Here is a 19,219-nt window from a genome sequence, read left to right as displayed (position 1 = left end):
CCCGTGAGCGAGGTGAGGATCCGCTCTGGCGTATTAGCTCCGCGGCAGCCCGCCTCCCCGCTCCGGAGAGAGCTCCCATCTGCACGGATGCCCAGCGTGTCATCGCCCGGTGCACAGATGGTGTGCTTGTCCGTCCTGCTTTTCCGCAGCTGAGCCTGGAGACAGGGGTGCGCCTGGGGAAGGAGGGGGGACCCAGGCGGTGGGGAGCATCAGCAAGGGCTGAACGGCGGGAACGGGACTGATGTGTGGCTGGGGGACCCTGGGCCGGGACCAGCTGGCGGGGCAGGACCTCAGTCAGACTCGGCCCCGGGAAGGAAGCAAACCCGGAAGGCACCTCAGGATTCCACAGGTAGGAGGGGGCCAGGCATCAGGACAAGTGGGGGGTGGAGGGGGTGTCAGCCAAGATGACCCAGGGTGAAGGGCGGAGATGGGGGGAGGTGGGAGGGGGCCCGTGGGGCGCGGAGAGACTTGCCCCAGGGGCGGCAGTCCTAAAGGTTCCGCCTGGACGGCAGCTGATTCCCCACCTGAGAGGCCCTCCAGTCAGTGCCCAGCCAGTTCCCATGGTCACCACCAGGCCCCGGCCACCCCACACAGCCCGGGTCTCAGAGGAGGAACAAAGGCGGCAAAGACAGCAGCCGGGGCGCCCAGCCCATCCCCTCCGTGCTGCGGTCAGTCCCCCAGAGTCAGGCAGATGGAGCAGGTGGGGCCTCAGGGGCTCGGGCCTTTGTGTCCTGGGCCCCGGGGCAGGCACAAGTCATCCATCACACTGAGGGCCCGCATTTGAATTCTAATAGGGAGGGTGGGAGGCCGGGCTGCCCCGCAGGAGGAGAGCTGTCCCCACCAGGAGGGGCGCACAGGCCTGAGGGACACTCAGGGCTCCTGCTTCTGGTGTTTCCCAGGGACCCACGCGAATCGTGCCACCTGCCACAGGAAGACGGCAGTCTGGCCGGCTCAGAGCCGAGCGCAGTGCCGCGGGGCCTGCTAGTGTGGCAAGGGCGTGGACGTTTACGCCAAAGGATCACCCGCCTGATCGCCAGCCAGAAATCCCTAACTCAGATCCGGTGGCCCTCCTGCCGGGCCCCGTCACTGATTGGAGCCAGGGGTGAGGGGGACCGAAAAGTCCCAGCCAAGTCCTAGCTTTCTGCCCATCGGGGATGGGGGTGGCTGTGCCCTGCGGACACCCACCTGGTAGTTAGTGACATGCAGTGCACGGTCCTCCCTCAGCATTTCACGCCAAGGAGAGAGGCCTCAGAGGGAACCAGCCCTGCGACACCTGGATCTCTGACTCCAGCCTCCAGGACGGAGACCGTGTCTGTCATTGCAGCTGCTGGGCTGTGGTGCTTCGTTACAGCAGCCTTGGCAAACGGATACGATGGTCATCTATCGATATACAGGGAAGCCTAATATGCAAAGTGTCCTCTTGGGAGTTCGACCAACCAGGAGTTTGATCGCTTGCCATAACGTGCGCTGACCACTAGGGGGCGGTGCAGAATGAAGGAAGGCCCCGGCCAGCAGCAGGCAGCCGGCAGCCGCTAGGGACCCTACCCGTGCACGAATTTAGTGCCCTGGGCCTCTAGGTGATAATCACTGTACAGGGGATAGATTCCCTGTGGGGCGATGAAAAGGTCCTGGAGATACGGTGGTGATAGCTGCACACAATGTGAAGGTGCTTAACGTCGAGCTGTGCCCCTAAGATTGGTTAAGATGGTAACTTTGGGTTCTGTACCTTTTACCCCAATTAAGAAAATCAATATATAGGAATCAGTTGTTTGCGTGTCAGCGGTCAAACCAATGGAAATAGAATTTGGAAGCTGATACCAAAGGCATCAGCAAAGTCAGATAATTATTATTTCGGCAGATGTGTGAGGGCACCGTGGGGAGAATGATGACATTGGAGGAAATGTAAAGATGATCACTAAAGCCCTGGCTGGGTGGCTCCATGGGTGAGAGCGTCGTCTCAGACACCAAAAGGTTGTGGGTTCCATCCCCGGTCGGGGAGTGTATGGGAGGCAACCAATTGATGTTTCTCTCTCTCCATCTCTCCGAAAATCAATAAAAACACATCCTCAAGTGAGGACTGAAAAGAAAAAGGTTATCACGGAGAGACAGACCCTGTTTATAGATCAGACGGCAGTGTTGTTAGGATGTCAGTTCTCCCAGATGGGCTGTCGGTGACTGAGGGCGGACTTTAATGGAGTGCTTCTACATTTAACCAACAAACAGGAGCGAGGCTGCAGGTCTCCAGCTGCACGCAGTGAAGGCGGTCTCTGCATTCCTGATTCACAGAGCATCGCCACCTGCACGCTGTCCGTGCTGAGCGGCGTCAACAGGCACGCGGGGGGGTGGGGGGGGGGAGCCTGGCTCCCGACCCCTCGCCGCAGCCTGTGTTACAGCTCGGGGTTCATTCAGGCAAACGCGGGGACGGCACTCTGCTTCCGCAGGTACGCAGATGACATAATTCCAAACCACAAACCCGCGGCGCTCCGGGCGGGGACGCGGCCGACAGGGCCATCTCAGCGTCGCCTGTTGTGTGGGTGGTTTGTGCCACTGAAGGGAACTGGGAAACCCGGTGTTTGCCTCCCCTCTGTGTGGTGCTGCCCTGCGGCTGTGCCTTTCCGTTTACGGGACGTCTTTACGTGTGTCTGTGAGACTGTGTGAGTGTGAGTGTGTGACTGGGACTGTGTGTGGCTGAGTGTGGATGCGGGGGCTGCAGTGGGGGGGGGGGGGGTGGTGCGTGCCGGGCTCTGCTCCCAGGCCAGGGACAGCTCTCCACCTGGCTCAGGGCCTGGAGAGCCCAGTGCAGAGGGGCACCGCGTGGTGCTCGGTGATGGACGGAGGCTGCTCTGCGCGTTCCCAGGTGTCGTTGGCGGGCTTATGGCCACCTTGCATGCATTCCTAGTCTCGTTCCGGTTTTCTGCCTCTCCTGGGTCCTGTTAGAAAACCAGTGCCCCGAGGGCAGGGGTTCCTGTCTGTCTGTCTGTCTGTCAGTCCCAGGCTGAAATGCCAGCACCTACATCAGAGCCTGGCTCATCGGAAGTGCCCAAATCCCTGGGGGTAAATAAGTCCGTTTATCCTGAATGCCTTAGAAAACTACCAGTTCCATCGAGATGCTCAAATTTACAGGTATCAGTACCACACCAGGTTCTCTAACTTTTAAAGCCTCTAGCCTCTGCCATTCTTTTCCCTTTGTCCTTTTCATTTATCATAATTGCATTCACGTCTTTTTCAAAACCTGGCTTTGGGCTTTATTGAGCAGTTCTGTGCTTTGATTCCCTGCAGCTGGGCGACGCCCGTGCCTGACCGTTTGCGTTTGCCCTCCCTCTTTCCCTTAAAAAAGCCTGGCGCTTATGCTGCGAGGACTCGGCAGCCTGTGGTCTAAGATGTCATTTCCTCTTTAGAAAGTTCAGAAAGTTTTAAGTGTCCAGGGAACCGACGGAACACGTTGCTGCCCTGAACCGGGCGCGGCTGCACTCCGTGCAGGGAGCTCGCGGGGACTTCCTGGTGGCCCTAAACGAGGTCCACCTGGCCAGCGGGGTGACTGTCCGGCACCTGCGTCTCCGTTTTCCTTCTGCTCCGTGGGTGTCTGAGAGCGCCGTCACGAAGGGTCTGTTAAGGTCCCAAAGGGCTTACGTTCTGTTTCCAGGTGAGGGTTTAGCTGTGCAACCCACACTCTGTGTCTTTTGGAGGAGGATACCTTTTGTCGGTGTAAAAGCTTTCTCTTTTTCCATCTTAATTCTGTTTTATTTATATGGTTCTATCCATATTTATAATATCACGGCTGTTTTCTGTCTAGTGGCTGCTTTAACCTCTGTGCTGGTCTTCATGTAAAAAGTTCTCGTGTCTGTCACATCCTCCCGCCATCCACACCTAGAAGGTTCTCAGTGGGAACCGGAACCCCAGCTCCTCTCTGGGGTGCTGGTAGCTGCATCCCCCGGCATCTGGTCTGTGCTTCCTGTTTCCAGGGGGTTTTTGTTCCTGAGCCCCACGCCCCAGCCCCTCGCTGTAGTGTCCGAGTTTTCTTTGTTCTGTCTCTGTCTCAATGATAGTTTGGGACTCCTATACCCTTCAAATCCGAGCGTACGTGTGGGGAGGTATTTTTCTGTCGATACTTGGAATCAGGGTCCCCAGGCTGGGGGTGCAGAGCAGCCGATCCTCCGGGAGGACGTTACCTCCGGCAGTTTGGGGTCAGCGTGTGGTGGAGAGGGAACACAGACACGTGTACTTTGTCTGGATTCCCTTATGCCCCGGGAGGGGGACGCCCGTCACCCCCTCATAGGTGTCACCCACCAGGCTTCCGACTGTCCTTGGAAATGAGAGAAGTCCCTCCTAGGCTAGGTTTGAGATACACAAAACCCACATGTACACATGTGCGCGCACACACACACCCACAACACCTGCACATGTACCCACAGATACACCACACAACCATAGACAGCTACACACCCATACCACATACCTGTGTCTGTACATACACCATATATGTGCACTCACACGTATGTACACCCTCAAATGTATGCGCACAGGTGCATACACACTCACACGTGCATGCGCACACATTCTCAGACCTGTGCACTCAACGTGTATGCACACATATGCACACACACATGTGTACTCTCAGACATGCACACATGCATGTGCACAATCACAACAGCCCCAGGGCTGCAGGGTTGGCCCTCTGCTCCTGCTGCATCCCGGATGCTGAGCCGGGGACCCTGATGAGCCCCGAGGAATGAAGGTAGAGGGACAGCTTGGGATGTGCAGTGACATAGTCTCATGCTTTCAGGAATATCGTGTGCGTTTGCACAGATGCACACATGCTCAGCAGAGGAAGCAGCTTCCTGTTGGTGGCTGAGCAGCTGGTAACTGGCCGTCTTCCAGGTGGCGCCCTCTGCTGGCCCAGAGCCTCAGCTGTTCTGGCTGTGGGACAACGTGCTGCCTGGGACACACTGTGAACCTGGGCTGAGGCACTGAAAAGGAGGTGGCAGGAGAACCAGGGCAGGACAGGGCAGGGACGGATGCAGGACTGAGCCAGCATCTGTGGGCAGGCTTGGGAGAGAGACCCGGGCACTGAGCACAGAGCTACCATAGCAAGTGGGGAGACACGTGGGCACAAACTCCGGAGAGAGAACCTGGGAGGGAGAGAGACAGAGAGACAGACGGAGGCAGAGACAGAGAGAGGTAGAGACACAGATAGAAACAGGGAGAGGGAGAGAGAGACAGTGACAGAGATGGAGACAGAGGGACGTGTGGGGATAGACAATGACAGACACAGAGACAGAGAGAGGTAGAGAGAAGGGACAGAGACAGGTAGAGAGAGGGAAGGGACAGAGAGACGGACACAGACACAGAGAGAGATAGACACACACACAGGGAAGTTGAGAGACAGGTACAGATAGAGACTGACAGTGGACATGGCCTTGGAGGGAACCTTCCAGAGCTGGACGGTGAAATCGAAGGGCGGATGGAGGAAGGGATGGGAGTGTGGGGAGCCCTGACTGCCCAGTAACTTACCCATCTGGAGTGGGGCTGGTCCCCACTGTCCAGTGTTTGAACCGGGCTCCCATGGTGAGACCAGGAGCCGGGAGGCCGGATTTGTGACTCGCTCTCCACCCCTCCTTCCTTCCTTTTTAGCAACATTTCTCAAGGGAGGGTGAGATGGAATTAAAACGTGCTTGGAATGGAGTGGGTCCTGTCGATGGGGACGAAAGAAAAGTCTCTCTACAACACGCAGGAGTTGAGGTAACAAGATTAGAAGGCAAAGCTGGGTTAGGGTTAAGGTTAGGGTGAGGCTCTGCCCCTGCCCTTCAGGATTGGCTCTGCTATTCGTGACGAGGCTAGGCCCTCGGGAACAGGCTGGGCTTAGGGCAATGTTTGTCCCTTTGGGTAGGCTCCGTCTTGGGGACGAGGCTTGGCCCTCGGGTAGGAGGCTCGGCTCTTCAGTGCTAGGTTGGCTCTGTGGGACTTGGCCAGCTTTTCCTAGCTTGGTTCGTCTCTCTGAGGCTCCGAGGCCAGGCTGGACTTGAGGCAAGCATCAGTCTTTTTGTTTTTTGGTTAATCCTCACCTGAGAATGTTTTTCTATTGGCTTTTTAGAGAGTGGAAGAGGGAAAGACAGAAACATAGATGAGAGAAACACATTGATTGGTTGCCTCCTGCACGAACCCCAACCAGGAGGCAGCCTGCAACCAAGGTACGTGCCCTTGGCCGGAATGGAACCTGGTTCAACGCTCTATCCACTGAGCCAAACTGGCCAGGGCTAGATCAGTCTTTAATGATGTTGTGCTGTACACTGACACAGAACAGGCTTTGTGCTTGTGTTGGCAGTGACAACTTACCGTGAGTCTGAATGGTCTGAGCATCAGACTGGCCTGCAGGGAACAGACATTCATTCCAAACACCCCCCCCCCCCCCCCATTTCTTCTGACTTCCATCATGGGCCTGTCCGGAGAGCAGCAGCTGCCGTGGACTGGTTTTTCTGTGTACACCAACTTTATGCAGCATAATAAAAACAGTTCCAAACCTTCCATAGCGTTTCTGTAACCAGGAGCAAAAATCCTTTCATCAGAAGAGATTATTTCTAGGGCTGTGCAACATTCAAAAGCAGCGGTCGCCAACCTGTCAGACCTCACGACCACCAGTGGTCTGCAGACCACCGGTTGGCGACCGCTGTTCAAAAGGATCAGATCCCTTTGAGAGAGTCCGAGTCCACGAACATCAAATTGACCGGGCCATGGGGAAGCCCCGGTCTCCACAAGATTGCCTTCCAGGGAAGGACCCTTAAGTGAGCACAGTTGGCCTCAGAGCCGAGCCGAGGTTGAGAAGGCCGCTGAATGTCGAGGGAGATGCCCCTGTGCAAATCGCTCCAACACAGGCTGGCTCACTGGGGCCCGCTGGAAGAGCCGAGCTTGCTCAGGGCTGCGCTGGGCTCTTGGGAGCGAGGCTGGGCTCTTTAGGGTCAGCTTGGCTTTTTGGGGCTCCGCTCGGCTCTTGTGGGCCTGGCTCAGCTCAGCTCGGGAGAATGGAGCCTGTCTCTCTACTCCTATAAGGAATCAATGAAAACATTCCTTAACGGAGCACAAGCTCTGCAGCCCCAGGCTCTGCCTTTCGGGCGGGGCTTTGTCTGTCGGGTCTGGGCCCGCGGACTGTTGACATGAGCCCACATTTCCACTCTGCTTCAGTCCCCTGTGCCCTGGTCCTCCCAGCCTGGTTCCCCTGAGGATGGGTGAGGGCATCTCGGCCTCCAGGGCAAGGGCAGGGGCCGCCTGGCCCTCCTGCGGTGACTCCTGAGCCTCCCCACTGGCTTCCGTCATGGTTTTCCATAGGAGGACAAGGCCCGGAGCTGAGGCGCACAGGGCAGGCCACCCACGCCCACTGGCAGTGGGAAATGCTTTATTGAAAGAAAGCAATAAATAACACTGTGATAAAAAGAGTTCCAAAGTGGACTGTACATACTGTGTTACACAATCGGGAAGTTCACAAAGGGTCACTAGAAAAACAGAAGGGCGACAGCCAACTGTCCAAGTCGCTCGGAGCAGAAAGCGAATGTCGGGACACGCCATCTTCTGTCTCCGCAGCGGCTGCAGAATAAATAATGCACCGTGATCCGCACGCAGCCCCTGCTGGCTGTGCCACGTGACATTAAAAAAGGGCCCCTGGCTCCTCAGATCGTCCAACATGGCTACATCATCAACCCCAAAAATGCACGACTGGGTCCATTCTTTAAACAAGTTTACAAACAAATGTAAAACGATGTTCTAAGTAAGAAAAATAAGGCCTTTATTAGTTGCGCAGCATTATTCTCAGGAGCCTGTGCGTCATCTCTGCACCCAAGTCTCTGCGATGTGCATGTGGCCGCCATGATTGGTCCTCGTGTGGGGGTGCCGGCGCCTTCCCAGGCCGAGCCGGAGGCTCCCCACCTGCTTTATCTTGTCCAGCAGAGAGCCGTCTCCAGCTCACGGCTCTGGCCGTCACTGAAGACCACCTCCAGTCCGCAGAGACGAGGCTACAAAGCACTGAGCCGGGCCCAGAGAGTTCGTAGTGTTCTGATTCGTCCTTTCACAGTCCAAATGTCTAACTCAGGTATATTCACGCTGCAGAAGAAAGCATTTCTTGCTAGAAAAAGTATAGCAAGGTCAGTCATTAAACTCCAACAGAAACTGCTGGAAACGTCTGCCCGTTTCACAGGGATTGTTGTGCAGCTCGGAGAGGCCACCGCACGGTGTCAGGCCGACTTCACAGACCCAGTGAGAGCCTTTTCTCTGCTGTGGCTTATTATCAAAAAATTAAACAGTGATAATTACAGTAAATGCATAATTTACAAAAGCCCTACATCTGTTCACAGGATTTATACATACAAGCATTACAGTACATTCGTTGAAGAGACTAAAATTAGACAGGGACATGACTTGGTCTGATAGGACATTTATAGCCCAGATACACATGAAAAAGTAAGTAACTGTATAAATGAAGGCATAAGTTTACATAAATATAAGAAACATTAGATTCTAAAATATCTTCTTTACGGTATTTGTGAAATTTTCACTGATTAAAAACTCTGTAATAAAATATCTCAGGTCCATAAACAAGTATTGACAGACTGAAGATCCCATTGAGTTCTAAAAGGCCGTCCCTGCAGGGCTCCCAGCTGCAGTCACCTGTAGAAGTAGTGTGGGTAAACTGCAAACGAAACAGAAAGGCCAGACTTGAGACCACCCACGGAGGAGGAGCTGCCCTCCATGCCCCACCCCCAGGGCTCCCGCTCTCCCACTGCCTGCATTCCAGCTGTTCAGGAATTTGGATAAAACACCAAGGACTGCGTATATCAATGAGAATTTCTTGACTGACATCATTTTGGCATATGTCTAAAAGTTGTGGATTTTTAAAAAAGATGACAAACCCTGATCAGTGTGGCTCAGTTGAGCGTCGTTCTGTGCACCAAAAGGTCACTGATTTGATTCCTGGTCAGGCCTGGCACATGCCCCAGTTTCAAGCTCGATCTCCACGAGGGGGCATGCATGCAGGAGGCAGCCGATTGATGTTTCTCTCACACAGATCTCTCTCTCTCTAAAATGAATAAAAGCAGCCTGGCCAGTGTGGCTCAGTGGTTGAACATTGACCTATGAACCAGGAGGCCATGGTTGATTCCTGGTCAGGGCACATGCTCGGGTTGCGGCTCAATCCCCATTAGGGGGCGTGCAGGAGGCAGCCAATCAATGATTCTCTCTCATCACTGATGTTTCTATCTCTTTCTCTCTCCTTTCCTCTCTGAAATCAATAAAAATATATTTAAAAATAAAATCAATAAAAGCATATTTTAAAAAAAAGTGACGAAACCAATCAAATAATCCGGCTGAGAGATGAGAACAGAACAGAGCCCCTCCATCCAGCCCTCAGAGTGGTGACAAGGGCTGGCTCCCCCGCCCCCGCTCCAGGCAAGGATATGTCCCTCAGGAACTGATCTTGGTGATGGCCTTGCAGTTGTTTTTAAAACCAGTCTCTAAATTGAAAGGCTATCAGCAAGTGTCACAGCACGGTATAGAGGCATGAAACAGTTCTTTAGGGCTTGTCACCAGGAATGTGTATGACAGCCAGCCAGCACCAAGACCTGGGACCACACCGGCACACGTCACAGTGTGCAGGGACCGGTGCCTGGCACTCTGAGCCACCGCCAGCTAAGAGCCGGGTTCCTGTTTTCTGCTCTGTTCTGCCTCCCCACTCCGAAAAGGACGTTAGCAGACACTTAAAATAAGCCAGCATTCTTAGGTTTAGAGCCAGCGGGAGTACACTCTGCTCCCTTAAAGAACGGGAACGTTCTGGCTCCCGTGGCCAACGGCAAGCACACAGCACCAAAGCCACCTCCGTGGCGCAGAGGCCGCACCTCCAGGTTTAAGTGTCGAAGTAACGGAAACGGGCTCTCCAGGCCCGAGCCGCCTCAGCACCGGCTGCAGGATGCTGCTCTACTCACCACAGGCGGCGTCAGCAGGAGTAAGTCCTGACTGTGGCGGAATCCAGCCTCTGCGCTCCTGACACACTGCCTGCGCGACGCCCCGGGAAGAAGCATGCAAACACAGCGTGCAGTTAGTGTGGGCATCACACGGGGGCACTGGCGCGCACACCTGCACACCTGCTACCGCGACTATGAGGGTTCCCAGGGAGCCTTCCAGAGGGGGACGTGAGGGGCCAGGGAACCTACGTGTCTCTGTCTCCCGAGCAGCCCTGCAGTCACTGCCAGCTAACCCCCAAAAGCACTGGTGCATCGGTGACAGACAACTTCACCATGTACATCTGTGCGCCACTACTTAATGTGATGTGCCTACTTAAAATAGAGCAACTGGATTTTCCTTCCCACCCTAAACGCTGCATCTGTAAGGAGGTGGGGGAAAGCCCAGCAGTGACTGAGCTGTCACCAGTCCACTGAGGGTGAGGCCGGAGTCCAATGCACACCTCCCAGCACCTCTCCGTCCCTGCCTGCCGAAGGACGGTCTGCTCTCCCCGGGAGGCCTCACGGGCAGTCTAAGGGGCCCAGGGGTGTGGTTCCAGGGGGTGCCTAGAGGACAATGACTGATCTAAGGAAACGAAGCCCAGTGTGCTTCTATGGGAAAAAGTGCACACCACGGACTTTTTGGTTAAGAAACACCCTGCATGGCCCAATAGGTAAGCCCCAATTGTTCCTTGCAAATCTAAGAAATTTTCAAAAGTATGTAAGCAGATATTCGAGGTTCCCAATTACACATTTTTGGTTTTCCACCAGGAACACGTTAGTAACATTCTGCTAAGGCTCCAGGAAGGGTGCTAGGACAGCTGGTACTGCTGCAGAGAACGGACAGGCTTATAGATCCTTCCAATTCCAAGTGCCAGGAGGCCTGCTGCACTTTACCTTACACTCCCTTACTTCAACAGCCATTAAAGCAGCCCCTGTAATCAGGTTCATGCTTTCGTTATCACACAGGGTAGGAAGTCGTCTTCCACAGAACATACTCCCTATACCTTTTTCTAGAAATAGTTTAGATGCATCTAAATTCTAATCTCAATATTGCTGTTAACATTTAAAAGGAAAAGGTGAGTTGTAATACGGAAAATGGGAAAGCAGCTCTGAGGAAAGTAAGGAAGCACTCAGGCTGTTTAGTAAGTCAAAGGCCAAATTAAAATTTATGAAAATTATCTGCATGCTCCTTTAAAGAAAAATGTGACTTTTTAAAAAGCTACCGGCTCCCCCCTGACCAGCATATTACTAGGAGAGATGTAGCTTTCTAACAGACATGCTGCCCTGCAGCCTGGCCCGTGGCTCGGTTGGTTGGAGCGTCATCCCATACATCGAGAGGTGATGGACTTGATCCCTGGTCAGGGCACGTACGGAAGGCACCAGATTGATATTTCTAACATCTATGTTTCTCTCTCCCTACTGCTTTCCTCTCTCTAAAATAAATAAAAAATAGTGAAAATGTTGCCTTACAAGCCATCCTCCGTAAAAGTGTCCAGCTTAGCAAAGGCCTTATTTATATAAATGCACTTTTCTCTGATTTTTACCTAGGCAAGTGAGACAAAACTTCTAAACCCACTCATGGGAAGGGCTAATAACATGAAAAATAGCAAAACCCACATCAGTGCCATTTTTAACCTTTTGCACTCGGATGTCGAGTGTGACTCGACACGGTTAGCATTAGAATAAAGGAATTGAGAAAAAAGCAAGCGAGTGCAAAGGGTTAACTTTCCCAGGGCGTCCCTCCACTTCAGAGATGAGAATGGAGCATCTGTCACAGGACCATGAACTATGACTTGTGGCGGCCACACACTTCCTGACAGCTTTATGGGGGTCACTCCTCTGGCCATTGCGTCAGGCCGATGAGGAGGACCCGCCACCACGACCATGTCACAGATGGGGCAGCAGGCGCAGTGGCTGTCCGAGGCAGTCACAGGCCTGATTTGAGACCATGACTGCAGGGGCAGCGCAGTCAGCAGGACCGGCTGCTGTCCAGGGATGACTCCCCAGGCCCGCATGGTCTCCATCCTTCTGTGACAGGTAGTGTTGTGGGCGGGTCCCAGCAGGGACAGGGAAGAACAGAAAGGGAGCCCTCCCAGGGTGTAGACTGCTGTTAGGTGGACTTGGCCGTTGCCCAGTGTGGAGAGAGGTCCTGGGAATAAGTGCTGTGGGCCGAGAGCCACCACACTGCTGCTACGGTGAATTCTAGTGCTGCCTGTCACACCCATGTCTTTACACGCACGGATATCCATCTACACGGAGGACATGCAGTGCTTAGCATCATTCGTTGGAAGAATATGAATATTTAACCAGACATGAACATAAATAAAAAATTTTCTATTGTTAAACTTTTATAAACAGATGTTAGGATTAATTTTAAAACATTTAAGCCGGGGCATGCAACAGTACTGAAATGCCTCGTAACAGACTAAACAGGCCGTGCTCCATTACTACCCACACTAGAGCCAACAAGCGCCACGTACCGTCCAGCTGCATCTTCTTCGGTGGCACGGAGGGCGAGGACAGGGAGGAGGTGACCCGGAAGTTTGCAGGGAGAGTCTCTGCTGACCCAGCAGCTAAGCCACGAACGTCCTTTGGTCTAAATTTTTTTCTCCAAGAAGGTGCTCTCCTAAAGGTCTTATCATCGTCCTGGGACAGTAAAGGACAGAAAACAAAATGACTGTAAAATAAAGGACAAGAAAACACAGTGGTTTTCAGCCCTTTGAAATGATGGCTGGACTCGCTGCCGCAGTCTCATTCACTTGCATCCACACCCGTTCTTGACGACCACATGCCTTGGGACCGAGCTGGGAACCTCTGAATGAGAGGCGGGGTGGTAGCACACAGGGGCCCTAACTGGGCAGAAATCAGCACTGTCCTGGCCACCTGGGGGGGTGCTCCGCCCCTCTATCACCACGTGTCACTTCTTATCTTGCAAAAATCCCTTTCTAACTATGTAAGAGAATATTATCTTTGTCTTAAAAATAGCCACCGAGCTGTAAGGATTCTGTCTTATGCTGGGGTAGAACCAGCAAGTGCTTCAACCTCAAGTTTCCTTCAGACCCGAAGAAGAGAGGAATAACAGTGTGGAACTCAATGAGTCATGGTTTTGTATAAGGAGAAATTAACATTTTTTATGTTTAATGTACTTCTGAAAGTCTCCCAAATGTTCTCAAAACACGACTTAGAGACTCCATTCCTAGGCTACACCCAATGTTTTATGAACATTTTTGAGGATTTTCAAAGTTAAATAACAAAATCAACAACCTATCTTACTGAAAATATTAGTTTCTTAATAGCTCATTTGTTCCTAAAGTTCTAAGAACAAAGCTTAACTTAAACACATCGCCACACTTAGAAGAGACACCAGCCTAAACCGACAAGTCTAAGGCAGTCATTAGGCCGACACTTACTTCACTGAACCGCCTGTCCGTGCCCACGGCCAAGAGGTTGTTGAACTCTCTCTCCAGGACAGTGCGAGCCTGAAAGGATAAAACACGCGACTTCAGTCTCACTTGGGAGGGAGGGGGCAGCACAGCACAACCGTTCTTTCAACCAAGACTTTAAAACTTCTTTGAAGGGAGGGAGGGGGGATGAAGGGAGACAGCTGTTATATTTTCAACATAAAGATAAATAAAAACTAAAACAAAATAAAAAACCTTTGGAAAAAGCTCTGAGTGCCTTGAGCAATGACAGTGACCCGGACCAGGGTTTTACTGTGGGGTTCCCAGATGGGCTTCTAGAAACTGCCGTGGGAAGGGTGCTGTGTGGGTGGTGCAGCCAGGGGGACGGCCAGCGGGCGGGGGCGGAGTACTGGCAAAGCACGCCTCCCCTGCAGAGGAATAAAGACTGTCCTGGCTCTCAAATGAGCCCGCGAGTCAGAAAGGATCAGGCAGGCGGTAGCGCACAGAAACGACTGCCCTCCGTCCGGCATGTGGAAGGAATGGAAGGGTATTTCTCTTCCACGTGAGGTTGGATACAGATGCGACTTCCATGAGCTTATGGACCTGAATGAAAACTTCCCATTATTTTATTGTAAGACTCATGCAACAGGAAATGGAAAGAGGACAAAAATAATGAAGAACCAAGCCTTGCTGATCTGAACTGTCACATCCGGGTTAGGTAGGGAGAGATTACGCGCTGCTGGAGGGTTTAAGTTTTGTCCATTTAGGTGACTCGCTGAAGGTCTTGGTCAGGAGAGCCGAGGGGACACGGACTGGGTGAGGCCGGGCGGGCGTTACCTGGGTGTTCTGTGTGGGGATTTGCAATAGGAGGGCCAGCACGTTGAAATCGAAGGTCTCGTCTAAGGCCATGAGTGCCCCGTGCACCCCGCTCTCCAGGAGGTTGTTTGCATATTCTTTCAGACCAATAGACAGGATCCAGCGAATCACACGATCGTTGCTCCAAACAAGCACATCTGCAGGGAGCAACATGAAGCAAGTGACTTCAGAAGGCTGTCTCCATCATGTGTTCCCCCAAACCCAGGACCAGGGCTCCTGCATGGGTCCTGATCCTTCAGTGCCTGCCTCAGCCCAAGCTCCACAGGCCAGGAAACACTGCTGAGTGTACAAAGCCACTCACTGACCAGGGATCGAAAGCCAAAAGGACAGACAGGAATCTGAGTGCTCACCAGGTGCCAACACGACTCACACACAGACTTCAGAATACTCGAAATACGTTCCTCCCATCATAGGAGTTGGCACCAACATGCATGCCTTGCTCACTCAACACAAACTTCCTGCTTATGATCTTGAAGCCATTTTTCTTTTCTCACTTTTAAAAGAGAAAAACGTAAAGAAATTCTCCAGAATACTAGGAATTTGGAAGGGGGGGGGTGAGTGGGGGAGAAGATCTTACATTATGCAAAGCAATAAATTATTAAATTTGCTCTAAAAATACCTCTCTAAAATTCATAGATGATCATCAACTGCTTTCAAAGACAGCTTTTGTCAACTGTAAAAAGATTTAAAATGACCAGAGAAAACAAACGAGACAGATTTACACATTTAATTCTAAAGGACACCACACACACACACACATACAGTGTGAGTGTGGGCTTACAGTTGTTCTCATGAGTCACATCAACTCAAACACAACTAGACTGTTCTTCCAATGGGCCATCACCCCAAACACACGTTCATCTTCCATTTCTTAGTAAGAGTTGGGCACAGCAGCATTTACAGGGCGGTGGGAAGGATTAAATAAACCCATAAAGAAAAGCATTTTGGTCTCCCAGTCCAACATCTACATCTTCTCACACTTCCCTACCTGTTTTTCTTTTTAAAAATATTGTTTTTATTGATTTCAGAAAGGAAGGGAGAGGGAGAGAGAGATTGAAACATCAATGATGAGAGAGAATCATTGATCAGCTGTCTCCTGCATGCCCCACACTGGGGTTCGAGCCCGCAACTCAGCATGTGCCCGACCGGGAATCGAACCGTGACCTCCTGCCAGGCCCCGCCTGTTTTCTATCAGAAACGCCTTTGCCTTCCTCTCCATAGGAAGCTCCCACTCCAGCCTCCAGGCTCAGGTGGAATGTTCGCACCGCACTGTTCCCCCCGCCCTGGGAGCAGGACCACCTGCTCTGTTCTGTTCTGTGGCTGAAGTTCTTGGGTCAGTGGCCAGAGCAGCATTCACACCTCAATCAGGTGAGTGAAGAGCAGGCTCTTGCCCAGCCTGCTAGCTGTTCTGACAGTAGTGGGAAGGTACCTGAGTCCTCCAACAGGAAAGTGCTGAGTCAGGGAGAACGTGCACCTCGATGCACTGAACTACAGACTAAGGATGCACAAGAAACCAGGCCCACTTCTCCGGCCGCAGTGGGAACTTGAAAAGCCCTTTCTCCCTCCCTCTCTGTGATGACTCCAGGCTCATCATCCCCACTCAGAGCCTTTCCTGATTTCTTTAAATAGGGAAGCAGGGACATGCTAAATCAATTAGACATGATGTACTAGCCTTTTACTTCATTCTGGCTTTCTTCTCTTTTCCTTTCCAGTTCTTTTCGGTCATAATTTAACCTTCGTAGGCACATAATTCCGCACTGGAAACTGTTTCTGTTTATTAAAAAAATAATAATAAAAGTTAAAAAAAAAAAGAGAGAGAGAAATGGCAACAGTCGAAAGTCAGCCAAGCAGTAAGCACTCCGGCAGCGACGGACCTGTGGAAGCTGTCGACCATCTTCAGCTGCCCCCGCAGGTCCTTCTTGGTCAGGTGGTCGAGCATGCGCGCGTCCACCAGGCACTCCATGAAGTAGCTGCGGTACTGCGGGAGGCCCAGGCTGGGCAGCCACTCGTTGCCGATCCACTCGTGGTTCATGTCCCCGTACGCGAGCGTCTGCTTTCAATAATTGAGTACAATCAGTTCAGAAAAAAACAGGGGAGAGGTCGCAAGAGCAGTTTAAATAATCTTTACACTGGATGTTTAGTCTATGACATATTCCCAAAGGCTAAAAACTAAGGACAACATTCTCCTTTATAATTTCAAAATCATTTGCCCTCCTGTTAACTACCTTTTGAGTGTTAGTAAGACTTTATACAAAAGGAATTAGACTAATAAAAATCTATGACTCATTTGTGTTTATAAATTTAATCTATTTACCAAACTACAACAGAACTGTAACTGACTACATAGTATCTTTCTGGAATACGTTTTATGTGTAATAATATAAAACCAAATAATGACTATGACTCATGAACAAGTTTGAAGGACCTACCCACCTGTACTCATTAAATATATCTCCACTGGCTTTAATTTTAATAATTTGCTTTCTAAATTTTCTTAATAAAACATGTTAATTTCAAAATCAGTTAAAAAAGTGAATGAAATCGTTTTAAAAGAAGAGATAAAAGAACTTATGGGTCTGAAAGGAGAAACAGACACACACACAGGCCCTCTCTCAGTTCATCACCCTCTACCCCAGTAAGGACATGGGCGCCTCCAGTACCAACCCCCCGACCTAATGGACATGTCACAGAGCACTCCACAGCTACAAGGGCATATGGAACATTCTCCATGACAGACAGAGCTCAATGTAGACACAGAGAATCATAAAAATCATAAAAATTATGTTCTCTGACCTCAAAAGAATTAAATTAGAAATCAATAATAAAAAGGTAAATGGAAAACTCCTGAATATTTGGAAATCAGCATACTTCTAATAACCCATGTGTCAAAGGAGAAATCATAAAAGGAATGAGAAAATACATTGAACTGAATGAGTGAAAACACAATATATTCAAAAATTATGGGACGCAGCTAAAGCAGTCCCTTGAGGGAAATTTATAGTATAAATACTTGTGATATAATTGAGGAAAGGTCACAAATCATTAATCTAAGATTCTACCTGAAAAACCTTGAAAAGAACAAATGAAATCAGAAGGAAGCAAATGAAGAATGAAGGAAAAAAAAAAAAAAAGCAGAAACCAATGCAACAGAAACCAGAAAAGTAATTAAAAATAAAATGAAACTAAAATCTGTTTCTTCATAACTATCAATAAAATTGTCTAACCTTTCGCCAGAGTAATAATAAAAAACAAACAAACCAACAGAAGATATTACCAATATCAAGAATGAAAGGGGATAAAGGTACATATCCTGCAGACATTGAAGGGATAATAAGGGAAAATTGTGAATAACTTTAAGCAACTCAGACAATCTATGAAAGCCACTGAGTAAGAAGTGTATGACCTATATCTATTAGAACTTTTTTGTAGTTACAAACCTTTTCACACCCAAAATCTCTGTCCTAAATGGCTTCACAGGTGAATCCTACCAAACAAACACTTATGGAAAAATAGCTATTCTATAGACCAGCGATGGGCAACCTTTTGAGCTTGGTGTGTCAAACTTCACCAAAAAACTGAGCATAACTTGGGTAGTGTGTCACTTTGAGGAAAAAACATTATTTCGCAAATGTTTCATCCTCAGGAGCTGCAAATGTTTCATCCTCAGGAGCTGCAAATGTTTCATCCTCGGCATGCGGCCGCCTCAGCGGCCGTGTGTCATCAAAAATGGCTACGCGTGTCAGTGCTGACACGCGTGTCATAGGTTCGCCATCACTGCTATAGACTATTCCAAAAAAGTGAAGAAATGCCTAACTCATTCTACGAGGCCAGCATTGTCCTGACATTGAACCCAGACCAATGAATGTATTACAAGAAAACTACAGACTAATATCCCTGAGAGACACAGATGCAAAACTCCATGTAAAACATTAGCACAGCAAATCAGTAATATATTAAGTAATGAAATAGGACAAGTGGGGTTTTTCTCGAGAACTTAAATTTGGGTCAACGTTTAAAAATTAATGAAATTCACCATGTCAATGGACTGAAAAGAAAAACCACATCCCAAAAGATGAGGGAAGGCATTGGACAAAATTCACCCTTCATGTATGGAAGTCTCAGTGTTCTCAGAGTGGAGGAACTGCCTCGATCTGTGAAGGGCATCTACCACACACACAGCGCTGACACCCCCTCCATGGGAAAGACGAAACGCTCCTCCCTGGTCGGGACAGAGGAAGGACGTCTTATGCAAAGCTGTGTTGCAGCTCTAGCCACTGTGACAAGGCAAGAAAAATGAATCGAAGCATGTAACTGGTGAGGAAGAGAATGTCTTTATTTGTAGGTGACCTAACACCCCGGGTCACAACTAAAGAGTCCAGTCAAGTTGCAGGATGCAAGGTAAATATATGAAAATGAACAGTATTTCTAAACACTAGAAATGAATTGGAAACTGAAATTTTAAAAATGCCATTTACAATGCCGCAAACACCACGGACGCCTTGGATAAATCTAACAGAACAGGTGCAAGCTTTGTCCAGAGAAGAAAGGAGCACATGGTGTGTATGTGACACACGTCAAAGAAGACACTGGAGTTCTTCAGCCCAAGACCAAACTAATCCACAGGATGCTGCATGGGTCCCTGGAAACAGCAACTCTACCGACCACCATGTTGTTTTGAAAATATGGTCTCTAAGCTATTATTTATACCAACCAAGCTGAAAGGAGGGACTCAGACTCAAACAAGAATGCTCAAATTCTAACAGAAAAAGCATTTTACTATTTGCTCTAAACAACCATGAGTGAGAAATACAAACTTTTTGGACACTGTCACAATACCATGTTTTTCTCAGTCTTTCAAGCCTCCCTTTCACCGCACAGGCACTTACAGCATGGATAGCTGGCATTGTTTTCTTGCCTGCCGAGTATGTAATTCTTAAATTGACACAAAATGCAAAGAAACTT

At 50.2% G+C, this 19,219-nt stretch overlaps 1 protein-coding gene across 4 annotated transcripts in view; it reads right to left on the bottom strand.

Moving 5' to 3' along the window:
• Positions 1-7,352: 7,352 nt before the first annotated feature.
• The window catches only part of PPFIA1 (PTPRF interacting protein alpha 1), a 56,024-nt gene continuing 44,157 nt past the window's right edge, over positions 7,353-19,219 (bottom strand). For 3 of the 4 annotated variants that reach the window (XM_079787066.1, XM_079787063.1, XM_079787065.1), the window contains 7 exons: positions 16,132-16,307; positions 15,930-16,027; positions 14,219-14,394; positions 13,391-13,459; positions 12,461-12,626; positions 9,963-10,032; positions 7,353-8,674 (listed from right to left, as the gene is read on the bottom strand). In XM_079787066.1, the coding sequence (XP_079643192.1) occupies positions 9,974-10,032; positions 12,461-12,626; positions 13,391-13,459; positions 14,219-14,394; positions 15,930-16,027; positions 16,132-16,307 (744 nt within the window). In that variant the 3' untranslated portion in view covers positions 7,353-8,674; positions 9,963-9,973. The remainder of the gene's footprint in view (positions 8,675-9,962; positions 10,033-12,460; positions 12,627-13,390; positions 13,460-14,218; positions 14,395-15,929; positions 16,028-16,131; positions 16,308-19,219) is intronic. The other variant, XM_079787064.1, reaches the window with a different exon arrangement.

Source organism: Cnephaeus nilssonii, assembly GCF_951640355.1.
Source record: "Cnephaeus nilssonii genome assembly, chromosome: 13".
Classification (NCBI taxonomy): domain Eukaryota; kingdom Metazoa; phylum Chordata; class Mammalia; order Chiroptera; family Vespertilionidae; genus Cnephaeus; species Cnephaeus nilssonii.
Note: the sequence above shows the minus strand (reverse complement) of the source record. Positions and strands in the feature narration are given on the sequence as shown.